The 18868-nt window shown below is 44.6% G+C and overlaps 1 protein-coding gene across 1 annotated transcript in view; it reads right to left on the minus strand.

Annotated features, from left to right (window-relative positions):
* Nucleotides 1-18868, minus strand: part of LOC126272391 (uncharacterized) — a 288157-nt gene that overhangs the window by 188343 nt on the left and 80946 nt on the right. The window contains exons 3-4 of the mRNA XM_049975214.1: nt 17889-18065; nt 7879-7992 (exon numbers count right to left, since the gene is read on the minus strand). Of these exons, the coding sequence (XP_049831171.1) occupies nt 7879-7992; nt 17889-18065 (291 nt within the window). The remainder of the gene's footprint in view (nt 1-7878; nt 7993-17888; nt 18066-18868) is intronic.

Here is an 18868-nt window from a genome sequence, read left to right on the forward strand (position 1 = left end):
TAGCCCTTAGTGTCAGAACGAAAACCTTATGGTACTGCCAAATTCATAATGCCAGTTTGTTTTCTGCAGATATATTTTTTGTTGTTGTGAATACATAATTATATCTATGAAATGCCACATTTTCACAATAATTGTGAATGATACAGCAAATGAAGTAAATACAGATCTTTTCGAAGTCAAAATTCGGTAATGTACTACTAATTCGTCTTAAAATAGGCTCAATCGTCTTGCAGATACTTAATGCTTTATTAAGATAGGCTGCGTCGTGACGTTTCTGTAGTAAGCTGAATTTAATTTGTATTAGTACAGTGAATATTTTAATTGCATTTTCCATTCGTTTACTAAACGCAACAGTAATCGTCAAAGAGAAAGAAATCAGCAAAAGAATTTTCTCTCACGACATCTAAAACGATCTGACAATGCTAAAGTTGTTTACAAATTCTACGCCAGTAGAAACCTACTGGTTCCAACGATATCATTATACCAGAGTAGTTTTAAGAGTATTCTCGGCTAGAAATGAATTGCGTTGACGGATGATCGATCAAGAGCGGGAAAGGTAAATCTTTACGAATATATGACGAGAGGGACAAGTGCTTGAGAGAGGACTTCTCTATCAATACAAGTGCCTGAGAGACGACTTTCCTATCAGTCTCCTGGATACTTTTGTTTCTCAAATCAAGACGTGCGTTATCATGCAGTAGCACAGGTGATGTAGTTGTGTTGTTCGATTTTCTTACACTGAGACCGAAAAGTGTCTCAGTTCTTGGCAACAAATTCCAGCTGTGTTGCACACAGCCCTTGGGGCAGAATTCGTAGCCCAGAACACACTTTTGGAGTTATCAGATGTAAAGTATTATGTTCACACTACTCTTTGCTCGAGTTTATGTCTTTTGGTGGGGCGCAGCCATTCATGTTTTCTTAGGAGGTTAACGATAACGGCATCATAACGCGTCACCAGTAACAGTACTGCATACGAATGCTCAATGAGCGACCTGATGACCTTCAATAATAGTCACTCCGTTGATTTTTGTTGTTTCGAATTAGAGCATGCAGTACTCCTACACCAGACTTCTGAACTTTGCCTGTTGAATGCAAATGTCGCTTGATGGTATAATGGTAATCTATCACATATATCAGTAGTCGAGACTTCCTTATTGTGGAAAATCATTCATGCCAGAACGATCTTTGATGAAACAAGAATATCTTTTTGTGGCGCATTTTCCCCAAAAGCACTCGCTCCACACACAATTCAAATCTTTCTAGCTGCGTCCTCTGCATTCACCCCTCTGTTATACCAAAGTAAATATTGTGTTGCAGATGTTAACCTTTTTCCACTTGCGACTCAATTTTACTATGCTTAACCGTAGTTCATGATTTTCAGGTATGCAAACTCCAATGCTTAACTGCAAGATGATAACTAGAACTTTAAATTCGGAAATGACAGTTGATAGATACACTGACAGCGTGGCGCCGCGATCACATGGGCGGCGCCGTATTTCAGGCGGCGGGTGGCGTCTGGCCGGTGGCCGGTAGCCGCTGCAGCGCGAGGAAACGCTCGAACGTAAGCTGTTGTGATCGCGGCGCAGCCACGAGCTGTCCTGCGGAATTGTTTCTGGAATACTTGTTATTGCTGGTGGGTAGAATGTTAAGCGAATTATCTTCGACGTTCAGTCTAACTCATAACTTTAGACCGAAATGTGGTAAAAAAAAATACAGTTGGACGCTAGCAGGCGACTATAAGTTTGGAACGCACGACGCTTGCCACTAGTCACGAGCTCACATAGTGCGACAACGTCTCGGAAGTAGACAACACTTCCTCCTAACACTTCCGCATCTTACAGTGTTGCCAGATTGTGCATATGACCGGACTTAAGAGTTGTCAGGGGCGGTCAGTTTTATTAGCCACCTTAAGTGAATGACTCGGACTTCGTCTCTGTGGCAGCCGGCCGGCGGTCAGTTTTATTGTCTAAGACTGTACCTGTCTAAAACGCTTTTTACAATTGCCTTAAACTTTTTCCATAAACACTCAACATTGTCAGTGTCGGAATAGAAATTTTCGTTTTGATCTGTTAGCTAGTCTGAAATCTGCCTTCTATTATTCTTGCTAAACAGATAAATCTTCCTCCTTTTTTATGTTCCTATTAACTTCCATATTGAGGGATGCTGCAACGGCCTTATGATCACTGATTCCCTGTTCTGCACTTACAGAGTCGAAAAGTTCGGGTCTGCTTGTTATCAGTAGGTCCAAGATGTCATCTCCACAAGTCGGTTCTCTGTTTAAATGCTCGAGGTAATTTTCGGATAGTGCACTCAGTATAATGTCACTTGATGCCCTGTTCCTACCACCCGTCCTAAACATCTGAGTGTCCCAGTCTATATCTGGCAAATTGAAATCTCCACCTAAGACTATAATATGCTGAGAAAATTTATGTGCAATGTATTACAAATTTTCTCTCAGTTTTTCTGCCACTGATGCTGCTGAGTCGGGAGGTTGGTAAAAGGAGCCAATTATTAACCTAGCTCGGTTGTTGAGTGTTACCTGCACCCATAATATTTCACAGGAACTATCCACTTCAACTTCACTACAGGATAAACTACTACTAACAGTGACAAACACGCCACCACCGGTTGCATCATATGAACGTCGAAACGGCAGTTATTGAGATAACCGATCACGGAATAGAGAAACAAGAACAATTGCTTAGTAGTTGAAAGGCATCAGGACCAGATGAGATACCTGTAAATTCTGTAAAGATTTTGCGAAAGGACTCGCCCCGCATCAGCAGTTTAACGTATTTCGCTGGTGCAACGATGTATACCTAGCGACTGGAAAAACCTCTGATTATTCCTGTTTTCAAGAACGGTCCTAGAACATAAGCACACAACTAGAGACCTATATCGTTCACATCAGGCTGTTACAGAATTATGGAACATGTTGTATGCTTAAGAATTCTGATTTTTTAGTGAATGAGCCGGCCGGAGTGGCATTGCGGTTCTAGGCGCTACAGTCTGGAACCGAGCGACCGCTACGGTCGTAAGTTCGAATCCTGCCACGGGCATTGATGTGTGTGATGTCCTTAGGTTAGTTAGGTTTAATTAGTTCTAATTTCTAGGCGACTGATGTCCTCAAAAGTTAAGTCGCGTAGTGCTCAGAGCCAGTTTTTTGGTGAATGCAAATTTCCTCTATAAAAATTGAGGGAGCTCAAGTCACTCTCTCATCTATTTTCATATTCAGAGCTATTCTTTAATGTTGTTATTACACTCCAGACATCATTTTCTGTGTAATGAGAGGAAGTTATCGACGTGAGTAGGCATTAATGGCAGTATGTACTTTCTTATTGCATGCTTGATCTTTATGGTAGCTCTCTTTCGAATAGTATTTTCTGGAGTTGTGAACAAGCAGGCGGTCTGGCTATTTAAGAGTAAATCTTGCAGTGGACAATTCGGGGCTTGGAGCCACGTGCAGCTATTAGGGAGACGAACATCTCAAAGCATTTACCGGGAACAGCATGCTGGTGCGAATAATTTCTCGCGCCATTTTGCAGACAATGTTGTCGGCTGAAGCGGCGAAAAACCGCCTACCTGGATTTATGTGTTAGGCGTTTCTTGCCACAGCAGGTCAGACCAAAAGAGAGAAAAAAGGCAGCCCGCCCAAGACGTTTTGACAGTATCGCAAACGCCCTTTGCGTAAAGAGCTGGCGTCCATAAAAAGCCGCGAGTTTAAAAGTTCGCCTTGGACCGGACACTATAGACAGAGTCAACAGAGGGTGTCGTCCCTCTGCCTGGCTGGTTTTTGGTTAACCTCAGGCCTGCAGAAGAATTTTAGGACGAAAAGCAACATTTGAGGCCGCTCAGAAATGGTCTGTGTTGGGACACAAAAGCATTTCTCTTAGTTTAGTCGAACCCCTGGTAGGAAATACTGCAACGTTTGGCCCATCAAGGTAATTATCTCTGTGATAAATGTGTTATTCACTTCAGAGCCAAACGAAAACTCTGAAAACACTTTGCCTAAAGTGGATGTGGGGAAACACAATTCGGAAGCACGTCTTCCCCTCCCTGTGCAGAAATTTACGAGTGAGAGACTGGCTGCATCTGCAGCAGGGAAAATAATATTATCAACTTTGGTTATAATTGTCTGGGAGGTAGAGCAGACGAGCTAGCTGGGAGATGTGGCGCTTCTGTGATCTTTTGATTGGCACGAATCCCATATTCCTTGACTTCAGGAAGGCATTTGACAATGTCCCACACTGCCGTTCAGTGAAAAAAAAAAATGTACGAGCTTACCGAGCATCAGAGAAGATTTGCGTCTGGATTCAAGACTTTGTTGCATAAAGGACTGAACACGCCGCTCTTAACGGGACAAAATCTGTGGTACCCCAAGGAAGAGTGACAGAACCGTTAGTGTTTTCAATGTATGTAAATGATATACTAGAAAGCGTCCAATGCCTTTTAAGACTATTCGCAGTGATACGGCTGTCTGTAAGAAAGTATCAACGCTAGAGGTCAGTATCGATTTGCAGAATGATCCACAGAAGATTAAATAGTGGCGCAGGCAGTAGCAATTGACCCTTAATGTATATAGATGTAACATACTGCACATATACGTAGGATAAGAAATCCACTACTGTACAAATACTTTGTTAATGACAAACTGCTGGAAACAGTATCTGCCATAAAATATCTAGGATAAACTACCCAGAACGATCATAAGTACGATGACCACCCGAAACAAATGATGGGAAAAGCAGATGCCAGACTGGGAAATGTAACTCATTCAGGAAAGAAGTGGCTTGCAAAAAAAAAAAAAAAAAAAAACCTTGTTCGAGCTATTCTTGAGTATTGTTCATAATTTTGGGGCCCTTACCAGGTAGGACTGATGGATGAGATAGAGAAGATCCAAAGAAGAGAGACACTTTTCATCACGGGCTCGTTACAGAGATGCTGAAAAATCCCCAGCGGCAGAGGCTACGAGAGGGGCGTTGTGCATCAGCGAGAGGTTTACTAAATGTTCAAGTGTGTGTGAATTCCTAAGGGATCAAACTGCTGAGGTCATCGGTCCATAGACTTACACACTACAGTTGTCGAAAAGGCTGTGTATGTAAGGTTAATTGATCATTTTATATTAAACGATTACTATCAAATGCACAGTTCGGCTTTAGAAGTCGTTTGACAACTGAAAATGCTATATTCTCTTTTCTCTGTGAGGTACTGGATGGGCTAAACAAAAAGTTTCGAACGCTTGGCGTATTTTTTGATTTAACAAAGGCATATGACTGTGCTGATCTCACAATATTGCTCCAGAAGTTGGACCATTACGGACTAAGGGGAGTAGCTCACAATTGGTTCACCTCTTACTTTAGCAACAGGCAGCAACAGGTCATTATTCACAATGTTGATAACGGCTGTGATGTGGGATCCGAGTGGGGTACTGTCAAGTGGGGGGTGCCCCAGGGATCAGTGTTGGGGCCGCTCCTGTTCCTTATTTATATAAATGATATGCCCTCTAGTGTTATGGGTAACTCTAAAATATTTCTGTTTGCTGATGACACTAGCTTGGTGGTAAAGGATGTTGTGTGCAACATTGGCTCGGTTTCAAGTAGTGCAGTACATGACCTCAGTTCATGGCTTGTAGAAAATAAACTAACGTTATATCACAGTGAGACTCAGTTTTTACAGTTTCTAACACACAATTCAACAAAACCTGACGTTTTGATCTCACAGAACGGGCATATGATTAGTGAAACTGAACAGCTCAAATTCCTTGGTGTTCAGATAGATAGTAAGCTGTCGTGGAAAGCCAACGTTCAGCGTCTTGTTCAAAAACTTAATACTGCCATTTTCACTATTCGAACGGTATCGAAAGTGAGTGATACTTCGACACGTAATTTAGTCTACTTTTCTTATTTTCATTTACTTATGTCGTATGGTATTCCCATTCTAGAAGGATATTTTTGGCTAAGAAACGGGCGGTTCGGTCAATAAGTGGTGCGAGTTCACGGACCACTTGTCGACCTCTGTTCACGAGTCTGGGTATTTTGACATTGGCCTCTCAATGTGTATATTCCTTATTGTCGTTTCTTGTTACCAATATTAGTTTATTTCCAACAATAAGCAGTTTTCACTCGGTTAATACTCGGCAGAAATCAAACCTCCATTTGGATCGGATTTCCTTAACTCTTGTGCAAAAAGGTGTGAAGTATACTGCTGTATCCATTTTCAATAAGTTGCTACTCGATTTCAAAAATCTTAGCAGTAATCCAAGCGCTTTTAAATAGAAACTGAAGAGTTTCCTCGTGGGTCACTCCTTCTATTCTGCCGAGGAGTTCCTTGAAAAATTAAGCTGACTCTCATTGTACTGCTGATAGCGTTTGTTTAAACTTATGGACTGATTTTCCTTTCACGTTCATGAACTTTTAATTTTATCTGTTATTACTTTTATGTTGTAAGTTCATGCACTGACACCTTCCATGACCTTGGAGGTTTGCTACTCAATTTGGTCCTACGGAACTTGACATGTAAATAAAATAAATAAATATATAAAATTAAAGTAACGTATGCTAAGAACAACACACACACCCATGCCCGAGGAAGGACTCGAACCTCCGGCGGGAGGGACCGCGCAATCCGAGACATGGCGCTTGAAACCGCGCGGCCACTCCGCGCGGGAGATGTTTACTATTGAAATTTCGATAGAATACTTTCTAGGGAGAGCTGGACAACATATTACTTCCTCCCACACATATCTCGCAAGACGACCACGACGAGAAAATTCAAGAAACTAGAGCTAAATCAGAAGTTTACCGACCGAGAATCATTCTTCCCAGGTGGCAATCGCGATTGGAACAGGCAAGGATGCGTCAGAATGAGATTTTCACTATGCAGCGGAGTGTGCGCTGATATGAAACTTCCTGGCAGATTAAAACTGTGTGCCCGACCGAGACTCGAACTCGGGACCTTTGCCTTTCGCGGGCAAGCGCTCTACCATCTGAGCTACCGAAGCACGACTCACGCCCGGTACTCACAGCTTTACTTCTGCCAGTATCCGTCTCCTACCTTCCAAACTTTACAGAAGCTCTCCTGCGAAACTTGCAGAACTAGCACTCCTGAAAGAAAGGATATTGCGGAGACATGGCTTAGCCACAGCCTGGGGGATGTTTCCAGAATGAGATTTTCACTCTGCAGCGGAGTGTGCGCTGATATGAAACTTCCTGGCAGATTAAAACTGTGTGCCCGACCGAGAGCTTCTGTAAAGTTTGGAAGGCAGGAGACGGATACTGGCAGAAGTAAAGCTGTGAGTACCGGGCGTGAGTCGTGCTTCGGTAGCTCAGATGGTAGAGCGCTTGCCCGCGAAAGGCAAAGGTCCCGAGTTCGAGTCTCGGTCGGGCACACAGTTTTAATCTGCCAGGAAGTTTCATATCAGCGCACACTCCGCTGCAGAGTGAAAATCTCATTCTGGAAACATCCCCCAGGCTGTGGCTAAGCCATGTCTCCGCAATATCCTTTCTTTCAGGAGTGCTAGTTCTGCAAGTTTCGCAGGAGAGCTTCTGTAAAGTTTGGAAGGTAGGAGACTGATACTGGCAGAAGTAAAGCTGTGAGTACCGGGCGTGAGTCGTGCTTCGGTAGCTCAGATTGTAGAGCGCTTGCCCGCGAAAGGCAAAGGTCCCGAGTTCGAGTCTCGGTCGGGCACACAGTTTTAATCTGCCAGGAAGTTTCAAGGACGCGTCAGTTAGCGATAACACAAATACCCTCCGCCACACACCGTCAGGTGGCTTGCAGAGTACTGACATAGATGTAGATGTAGACGTGCGTCAGTTCCGGCCTCCCAGAGGCTCGGCAGCCGCTGCACACATGGGGATGGCGCAAAGCGCGGCAACTCACCTTCAGCAATCCGCGGCTCGTTGCCCATTTGTCTATCGTACTGCATGCAGCTCTCCTCAAACTCCCGCAGTTTCTTGATCGCTGAGGGCAGCTCCTTGCTTGATCTCGTCACATCTGGAATCACGTACACCCGCACGTCATTCACCCAGTTTTCGTCTCCGAGTTGCTTACAAAGTTATCTGTATATTGACTTAGATTAGTTGGCATCTGATGGTTAGGGTTCGAAGTTGCAGCATTATTGCGACAGGTAAATCACTATATTCCGAGATCTGCCGCAGTGTATTGTTTTCCAGCTGCAATAGGAAATCTTTCTGAGGTCACTCTCGCTTACAAAAACTACGTGTAAACATCTGAGAATGGTTCAGCTCTAGTAATCTTATTGTTAACGGACAGAAACTGTCACAACGCACCTTCAAACCAAACAAAACAAACATCCAAGAACCCCCATTATGAATCTATTTAGTAAACAATTAGAAACTGTAAGCTCCACAACTTGCTAGGAATATGGATTCGGGGAAAATAGGAAATGAGGCATGCACTATAACGATGTGTTTACGTAATGTGTATGCATAAACATACATAAGTCCCCGTTCGTAGTCGCTAATTATAACAATATGTTTACTTTTGTGCTGTAACATACAGCTATAATCAGCGGTGGAAATATATTTGCGAACACCGACCGTGTTCGGCTGTCTCTTGTTGGATCGTCTGATCAGTCGGAAGTTGCATTGTAGAGGAGAGTAAATGTCTATTCAAAATATAATAATTTTTTGGGTAGCTCAACATGTATTTCCCAAGGGACCATAGTTTATCATGCATTTACCAGTAGAATATGGCGCGGAGAAAATATTTCGCCGCATGCAACTTCCGTCCGATCTCGACGAAAGAATTCGTGACTGTGAACTCTCTATTTGGCAGAAACATAAAGAAAATTAAATGAAGTCATGAAAGAGTGAGACATAGATTCTATAATAAACAAATAGTCCATACACCAGTTCCATTAACTCTGAATTTATGGCAATTAATAGATGAACTTACACTGCAATGAAGGATTTAACATGGATGCCTTTTTGACTGGCACTTCTCGTAATAAAAATAATTTCTTGACGTTATCACATACGCGTCGCACAATAAATCTACTGCTATGCAGTATTGCACTTTTAGTATTGCACTTTTACTTTACACTAAAATAATATTGTTTTAAACAATAACAATACGGGGGCAAGACATGCGCGTCCGACATAAGTTACAAGAGACAAGAATGTGTAAAAGCATTCTTCTTCTGTCCACTTTTCGCGCCGCGGTTTTCAAAGTCAGTAACTCAGTGCATCTCTGACGGCGCTTCGACAATAAACACGTTACGTCACAGGTCGTTCGCCTTTTACATTCTCACAACATTATTTGCTAACTGTTGCTGTTGCCGAGCGACTGCTCGATTAGTGAATGATTTAAAATGATAAGGCAATCACATAATGTTACAACACATCAATTACATCAGCAAGAAGCTTAGCGCGATATGCTATAGCATAAAAACACTTCCTGGGTCTACAACATAAGAAACATTAAAAATGCATATTACGCACAAATAGAAACACTGCTGCAATATGCGGTAATTTTTTGGGGCAACTCGTCGACAAACAAAAACTGTTTCATTGCACAAAAGAGGATCATTAGAGCATTTGAAAACGCAGCGTCCAGAAATTCTTGCAAACTTGTAGACAAAGTCGACCACTGCAAATTGGAAAAAAAACTTTACAGTAAATTTCCTCACCAAATCGAGACAACAAAAGAAATACAAAAATTTAAAATGGCTCTAAAAGCACATTTTCAATACAGGTGCTGTTATGCTGTAAGTGGACATCTGTTGACATATACTTAAATTATTTCTTTCTTTCTTTTACGATCTAAAATTGGTTTTGGTATCTATTGTGCTATACAGGGTGTAACGGAATGACGTTTTAAAAATTTGGGAGGTTATACGAGAAGAAATTTTGAAAGTTTTGATGTAAGAAACCTGTAGCGGGAAATGTGAAAAATGGTTACTACAGCACCATGCACTTTGTAGGCGTCCGGTAGGCTAAATAAAACGCCCGAATGCTGTAGATTGGCAAATGTTTACTGACAATAGAATCCAGTTAAATACAGTAAAGTGAATGTGTAGCTTTACTACTGTAGAGTACATGTTCAATGTGGCGAGCATCATCGTCCTTATATAATGTGCAAGAGGATCCACTTCTGTCCGATTGTCTCTAAGATTCCGCACTGCCCTCTGATAGTATCAAAGGCTGCGCTCAGGAAGCACAGGTACTGTTCCCACTGGTGTTGTATGCGCAAGAGACTTTACATAACTCAAGAAGGGAAAGGGCCAAGAGGAGTGAGGTGACAGGCCAAGGGACTGCGCATCCACTTAAATTACTCTCTACTTCAAGTTGTCTGTGAGATACACGACGTGGCTTAAATGTGGAAAGACAACACGTTACCTTGGTTAATACTCTGCAGCGAAACCGATGGTTTTCAAAACAGCTTCCAGTCGTCTCGAAGTGGATAAAAACACGACCTGTGTAGTTTCCGAGGGAATCTTGTACCATCTTTCTTGCAAAATACTGGCAAGTTCAGGAGGAGGTGGAGGAGGAGGAGGTGGAGGGGGTTGTGGACATAATGGGAGGTGGAGGAGATGTACACAGGGATGAGGAGGGGATAGACAGAGAGGAGGAGGAAGAGGGGAAAATACAGAAGGCAGGTAGAAGATGTGGTTGAGTAGAGGGCAAATGAAAAGGAAGAAGGGGAAGGAGGAGGAGATAAAAAGAGTCGGCAGAAGGAGGATGTGGACAGAGGAAGGGTGGAGTAAGTTATGGACAGCGATCACGCACCCTTCTCTCCGAAGTAGACCACTAAGCCTGAATAATATTGATATCTGGTGACTTTGGTGGCGAGGGACGATGAGACTATTCATTCTGGTGCTCACAAAACCCGTCCTGCACGGTACTAGCTGTGTGGACAGGGCAGGGCGCTGTCGTATAGGAACGCAGAATCACCACTGGGGAACAAACATTGTACCATGAGATGGACATGATCAGCCAGAATGGTAACATAATTCTTGGCAGTAGTGTGACCTTGCCGAGCAATATTAGAAATCGTGGAATACCACGCTACGTCTGCCCACATAATCACAGAAACCCCTCCCCTTGTGACATAAACCACACCAGAACTAAACTGTGTGAAACAAGACTCATCCGACCAAAAACATTCTTCAATTGCTCTATAGTATAGGTTTTATGTTTTCGGAGTCACGTTTTTCGTGTTACGGGAATTTGCATAACTAAATTGTGGTGTTGGAATTCCAGTTAGTCCTGTAATTCCCTACTTCTGTTGCCCCGTTGTGTTGTTTTGTTGCAGGCAGTGTACGCGAGTGCGACATTAAGTTCTGCAGTGGCTTTTGCAGTTGTCGTCTGCTCATTTTCCACCAAAATCCTCCTCGACGACCGTCCGCCACGATCACTCTACACACACTTTCGTCCGCGTTGTGACTAAGCGTGTGATGGTTTTCCGTTTCCCTGTTTGCGTTATAAATCTTCGATACGGAGCCTCTTGAAGCACCGAACACTTCGGCTACCTTGGTTTCTTTAGCACCCGCCATACGAGCACCAACAACTTGCCCACGTTCCACTTCACCTAGCTCCGACGTAGAGCATTTTCAACTACACAGAACACTATTCTGACCACAGCTGACGCTTGCAACGTGCTGAGGAAATCGCAACGGTGCTGTGTAGCGGTCAAATACAACAGCGCAACCTGCAGGTTTGGCTAGCGTCTGGATTTCTGTTCAAGCAAGCATCTCTCGCGGTGCTCCCATCTTTTTATCGAACCCCCGCATGTAGTGCCCAGTAATCAACGTTCGTTGGGGCACGATTGTCCTTTAACAACAAACTAGTGCGCAGCTGCAATGAAACGTCCTCCAGAGATTCACCAAGGCATTGCCTAGAAAGTTCAAAGAAGATTCACCAAGGCATTGTCCAGAAAGTTCAAACACTACGCACCATTCAAACGATCAGTTAAGATGATGTGTGGTCCAGTGAGGCGACCTTCAAGAATTTCAGCCAAAATGTTTACTGAGAATCTCACCTGGTAACTTCTCGCACAGGTAATGTACCCATTTTCAACAGCTCAATGGTAGCTGTAGAAACTTTATTTCTCATTTCCTATTACACGTTCCTCACATCACAACTTTAAAAATGTAGTCCTCTGCAACCTTCAAAATTTTTAAAACATGATTCTGTTACACCCTGTATTTGAAGATGTACTATTATTGTAATGTATAATACTGCACTGCTTTATTATTATGAATTAATTTCACTATAATATACCATATATTTAAAACTATGTATTAATGTAGAACAAACCATATCGTATGTCTAGGATTGATGAAATTTATGCTTAATAAATAAATAAATAAATTATAAGTAAACTTCACATACTCTATATATCTCTATAGTGTCTTTAATATGTCAACAGGCAGTTCTCATCATTAATTAGTATCGGAATTAAGTTAAACATATGAAATTTTCTCGTATGGGTAAAAGTTTCCGAATCATCACGTCATATTACGAAAAGTACTGAACTCGTCAAAGTACGTTTTTTCGTCTTTGGTTACCAAAAATACCACGGAGTCGACAAAGGATCTCGTCAACATTTCGTATCGCACTCCGTTTGCTGTTTATTCTCTTCGCTAGACAGTGTTTATTTTGTAACTTTGTCAATATTAAATTCGTAACAAATACGAATTTTAAAGTCTCTAATTCCTAAAAAAAATGTTAAAATTCCGAAAGTTATGTATCATATACAGGGTCCAATGACCTTACTGTGACCATAGTCCGCCCCGACATCTGAGTGGTCAGCGTGACGGATTGCCGTCCGACGGGCCCGGGTACGATTCCCAGCTGGGTCGGGGATTACCTCCGCTCAGGGACTGGGTGTTGTGCTGTCTTCACAATCATTCCGTGCACATTCGGCTTTGTTCGACGAAGAGGAGTAAAACCCACTAGCAGCACTAGCAGTGGAAGGTATGTAAGGCGTGTCCGGGGGAAGCGGGAAGCAGTGTAGTTGTTGTAGTAATGTGGAAACGAAACGATTTATGTGACGTCCGAAAGGTATGCTTAGTGGCTCCCGCCAAGGGTGTAGAAATTTCCGAAACGGCTAAGTTTGTAAACTGTTCGCGTTCAGTGCGCTATCCGAAACGGACACCGAGGCTACCGTGGTGTACCACGGGGCATAGGTGACAGGGTTGAACGAAGGCTGCAGAGATGTGTACGCACGAACAGACATGCAGCTGTTGGGCAACTGACGGCCTCGATAAACCAAGGGGCTGCCGACAGAGTCTTCTCAACTACTATTCAGCGTATGGGCCTCCGCAGCAGGACGCCTTGCTGACTGCTGATCATCGCCGACGAAGGCTGCAATTTGCACTCCATTAACGCGAAGCATTTGAGATGTGGTGCTACAGACGAATGTTGAAAATTAGGTGGACTGTTAAGGTAAGGAGTGAGGAGGATCTGCACAGAATCGGAGAGGGAAGGAATGTGTGGAAAACTCTGACAAGGAGAAGGGGCAGGATGATAGGACATCTGTTAGGACATCAGGGACTCACCTCCATGCTACTGGAGGGAGCTGTAAAGGGCAGAAACTGTACAGGAAGACTGAGATTGGAATACATCCAGCAAATAATTGAGGACAAAGGTTGCAAGCGCTACTCTGAGACGAAGAGGTTGGCACAGGAGAGGAATTCATGGCGGGCCACATCAAACCAGTCAGAAGACTAATGAGTAAAAAAAGAAAAAAAAACGCCGTTTGGCGTCCATTGAATGACGACAGATGGCCTTTGAGGTAAATCACGTTTTATCTTCCATCGGTCTGATAGTCTAAAAGCAAACATCCTGTGGCGATCTTCGGTAGGGCCCAGGAGGAAGGAGGAAGCGTTTAGTCTAGGGGATGTCTTCGCGGCATTCCCTGGATGATATAGTCATTCTGCAAGGTACAATGGATCAACACTTCTTAAACCACTCGAACTGGATTTGGCGGCAATGGCAGACGTTTACTGGCTCTGTGGCAGGATGAAAAACACCAAACTGTCGAGACAGGGGTTGAAGTGGTTTAGAAGGGGAAAGCAGCAGGCTGCTGAACACACTCCGTGAATTCCGATGACAACACGTCAGGCCGACGGCTTCGAGACATTTCATAGACACTATCTGTTTCGTGGAAATGTTTGACATTGTCGTGAAACCTTGTTTCCTGAAATAGGAAAATCGGGTAACTTCTCGAGGAAACTCTCAAGTAAGTTTCCAACGATGCGACTCTTTGCCCTTGTGGGAACATCGTGGTGGGCTGAGCAGCCGCCCCCTAACACCAGCGATACCAGCACCACCGTGTGTGTGTGTGTGTGTGTGTGTGTGTGTGTGTGTGGTGGAGGAGTTATGCATTACTTCACAGCGTTTCCGAAAGACAACGCTATGAACGATGATCAGCTTCGCTTTAATAAAAGTAAAGCCACAAGATGGGTAATACAGAGGAGAAATTCTGACCTCGCGGTCGACAATGGAAGCAAGGCTAAAGAAAAATCAAGGCACGTGCACAGGATTTGTCGACCTGGGAAAAGCGTTCGATGAAGTCAAATGGTGCAAGATTTCGAAATTCTGAGAAAAATAGTGGTAAGCTATAGGGAGAGAAGCGTAATGTATAATACACGCAAAACCAGGGACGAAGTGCTCTGATTAAAAAGTGTGTAACTCACGGATGTAGCCCATCGTCTCTACTGTTCAATCTACACATCGAAGAAGTGGTTGTGGAAATAAAAGAAAGGTTCAAGAGTCGAATTAAAATTCTAGGTGAAAGGATATCGATGATAAAACTCGCTGATGGGATTGCAGTCCTCAGTGAAAGTGAAGAAGAACTGCAAGATCTGCCGAATGGAATGAACAGTCTGATGAGTGCAGTATACGAGCTGAGAAGAAAGCGAAGAAAGACGAAAGTAAAGAAAAGTAGCAGAAGTGAGGACACCGGGCTACTTAACATAATGACTGCTGATCGTGAAGTGGATGATGTTAAGGAATTCTTCTACCTGGGCAACAAAATAACCCATGACACAAAGAGCAAGATAGACATAAAACAGACTAGCAGTGGAAAAAAGGGCATTCCTGGCCAAGAGCTGTCTACTATTATCAAACATATGCCTTGATTTGAGGAAGAAATTTCTGAGAATGTACGTTTGGAGCACAGCATTGTATGGTAGTGATACATGGACTGTGGAAAAACCGGAGCAGAAGAGAATCGAAGCATTTGAGATGTGGTGCTACAGACAAATGCTGATAAATTATGTGGACTGATAAGGTCACGAATGAGGAAGTTCTGAGGAGAATGAGCGAGGCGAGGAAGGAATATATGGAATGAAAACTGACAAGAAGAAGGGACTGGTTTGATAGGACATCTGTTACGGTGTCAGGGAATAAGTTCCACGGTACCAGAGAGCTGTAGAGGCTATTTTTTTTCCTTTATTGTTATTTTAATACCTATACAAACAGGTAGGCTGTCAGCGGCATGCTACGCCGCTCTTCAGCCATAGTGTTGACAATGACAGAACACAGGTCGGAGAAACAGAATGAACATAGCGACGGGCTAAAAAAATAGTGGTCACAGATACACAAAAAAAAAAACACTGAGCCGTTCACACTCGACGATAACGACACCGAAAACACGTTGACACGGCACACAGAACACTGACGAATCCGATGGCACAAGTGAATGTAGAAGCGTGACGGCGGACACTAAAAACACAAAACGACGTCACACACACACGAGACACAGATGGCGATGATCTCCGGCGCGCGAAAGTCCACGTAGCGTGTGCGAGTCCGGGGACCTGCCAAGAGGGGAACAAAGGTGATTGGGGGAGAGGGTGGGGAGGGGAGAACAAAGATGCCAATGGCTGAGGAGATGGGAGGAGGGGGAGAGGGACAGGGGAGGGGAAGCCCGGGGGAGGGGTGGGGAGAAAGGGAGGAGGGAGGGAGGGTACCCAAAGGAACAGACAGAGGAAGAGGGAGGGAGGATCAAAGTTGATAGGAGGGGTAGATGGAGGGGAAGAGGACATCATCAGGGAGGGGGAGCTGCCGGAAGCCACCTTGGGAGAGGGTAAGGAGGGTGGAGAGATGGAGACCGGGTGGGACGTGGGAATACAGGCGCGGCAGTGGGCGGGGTTGGGAGAGGATGGGCGATACAAGCGGGTGAGGAGGGTCGAGTTTGCGGGAGGTGTACAGGATCCGTACCCTTTCAAGGAAAAGGAGGAGGTGGGGGAAATGAATGAGATCGTACAGGATCCACCTGGGGGAGGGGAGACGGATGCGATAGGCGAGGTGGAGAGCATGGCGTTCAAGGGTTTGAAGGGATTTATAAAAGGAAGGGGGGGCGGAGATCCAGGCCGGATGGGCGTAGCAGAGGGTAGGGCGGACGAGCTATTTGTAAGTGTGGAGGAGGGTTGAGGGGTCGAGACCCCACGTACGGTCCGAAAGGAGCTTGAGGAGGCGGAGGCGGGAGTGTGCCTTGGCTTAGATTGCCCGGAGATGGAGGGTCCAGGAGAGGCGATGGTCGAGGGTGACGCCAAGGTACTTGAGGGTGGGGGTGAGGGCGATAGGACGGCCATAGATGGTGATGTAGAGGCTAAAAACAGTAGATTAGAAATAGATTGGAAAGCAGCCAGCAAATAATTAAGGACATAGGTTGCAAGTGCTACTCTGAGATGAAGAGGTTGGCACGGGAGAGGTATTTGTGGCAGGTCGCATCGAGCCAGTCAGAAGACTGATGATTCAAGGAAAAAATCAAGAACGCAGACAAATCATTACTACTTTCTAAACTAACTACATAAATATGCGCAGTTGTGTTGTGTACATAGCTCCGCGTAGTCAGCACGTACACAACTTTCCCACTAGAGTGCGCCCCGCTAAGCACAACAGCGCAGTCGCAGCGCTTGTCTGTCTCCGCACTACGAGATGGCACTGTCTTAGAGACGGACCAACTTCTGCTTCCGCCGATCTGCGTATTAGTATGTGACGCAACCAATGCAATTGCTGCTAACGTAGAACCTTTTCTCTTCACGGATCACACTCGCGCAGTGATACCTGAACGAGCGAGGTATAACGAGTGTACAGACCTCCGATTACTCAGTCTGCATTGGTCTGCACCAGTCTGCATTAGTCTCTAGTCAAGATTACCATATTCCTGTACATAGCCATGAAGATAAATGAATAGACTCTTTCTCAAGGATCAGAGATATGTGAGAATAAGATTAAAGTACCTAGAACAAAGGAACTTTAGATTGTCAATTGTAAACAGCATCCAGAATCAAGTTACGTAATGTCTATGCTTTTTATTATTTTAATAAAATGTGTGTGAAAATTAATCAAGTTCTGTTTAAAGAGGGCCACCGTCAATCTGCTACTCTAAGCCTGCAAGTGGCATTTCTATCGTCTGACCTAACGGCAGAAGATAAACACGCCACGATAAGACCACGAGACATATTGCTGACACTCGCCTACTTCGTTAGAGCGACAAGTCAAATAATCTGATGGTGTGTGTACTGAAGGTCTTACAGTACACACGCCACAGGTTGTGTTTTATCTGAATCACTCTGTGCGTTAGCTCTAAGGTCTAGAGTGGGGTGTGCACTTATCTGAAACTTTGTGGCACATTAAATGTGCTGGACCGAAACCCGAATCTTGGACCTTCGCCTTTCTCGGAAGTCTAGAAGATAGGAGATGAGGTGCTGGTGGAAGTAAAGCTACGAGTTCGGGTAGCGTCTCGTGCTCGGATAGCTCAGTTGGTAGAGCACTCAACATGAAAGGCAAGGGTCCCAGGTTACAAAAAAAACTGAGTTAATGGATCAACGACGAATTGAAATCGGTGTCTTGTGACGTCCGCCACGAGCAGATGCAACGAACGAAAATGAACAAAATTAGATAAAGGCTCACCTGCGATCCTCCGGAAGGCCTCCTTCTGCGGGTCGTACTGCTGCAGCAGTGGGTCGGCCTGCAGTCCGCCGCAGGCCGTGACGTAGAAGCCGCGGCACGGAGGCGCCGTGTGGTTCATCATGGCCGCCATGCGCTGAGCCTGCCGGTAGCACGCGTCCGTCCGGCACACGTTGCGCTCTGCACACGTGGACAACAGGGCAGTCAGCGGAAACAGGTCCAATGCTCACGAACACCCTCAATAATAATAATAATTACAGAGCTTATACAGGGTGGAGTTCTAGGCGCTACAGTCTGGAACTGCGCGAGCGCTATGGTCGCAGGTTCGAATCCTGCCTCGGGCATGGATGTGTGTGATGTTCTTAGGTTAGTTAGGTTTAAGTAGTTCTAAGTTCTAGGACACTGATGACCTCAGAAGTTAAGTCCCATTGCGCTCAGAGCCATTTGAACCATTGAAAAACTCTGCCACGAAATTTTAACCCTGGATAGCTGATGCCAGTAGCACCCAAAATTACTAATGTTGTGTAGATCGACAACGCACCATTTTTAATCAACGGAAACTTGGCGCCACGCGCTACGATTAGCCGTGGGACTGCCCTGATGCCGTTCGTCGGTTGGCGGGCAGCGCAATGGTTGTCGCTCCACAAATACAAACGTCCATCGCTCCGCCACTACGCCAACGTGATACGCACGCCTATCGAATAGGTCTTGCTGTTTGTCTGCAACTCGCGTCAGAGGCATCGACTCGTCAGTTTCCCTTCAGAGCATACGCACGTCACATCTCACCTGCCATTTAGTCACACATGGCGGGACAGTATTCGTTTGAAGAACAAAGAGATGTGGTTTTTGTTTATGGACTAGTCGACGGTAATGCGCATGGAGCTCGACTGTTGTATGAGGAACGGTACCCAGCAAGACGCCACCCACACCTGCAAACGTTCACAGCAATTCACCGGCGACTTGGCGAAACAGGCACGTTATCG

The sequence above is a fragment of the Schistocerca gregaria genome, chromosome 5, assembly GCF_023897955.1.
Source record: "Schistocerca gregaria isolate iqSchGreg1 chromosome 5, iqSchGreg1.2, whole genome shotgun sequence".
Taxonomy (NCBI): Eukaryota; Metazoa; Arthropoda; class Insecta; order Orthoptera; family Acrididae; genus Schistocerca; species Schistocerca gregaria.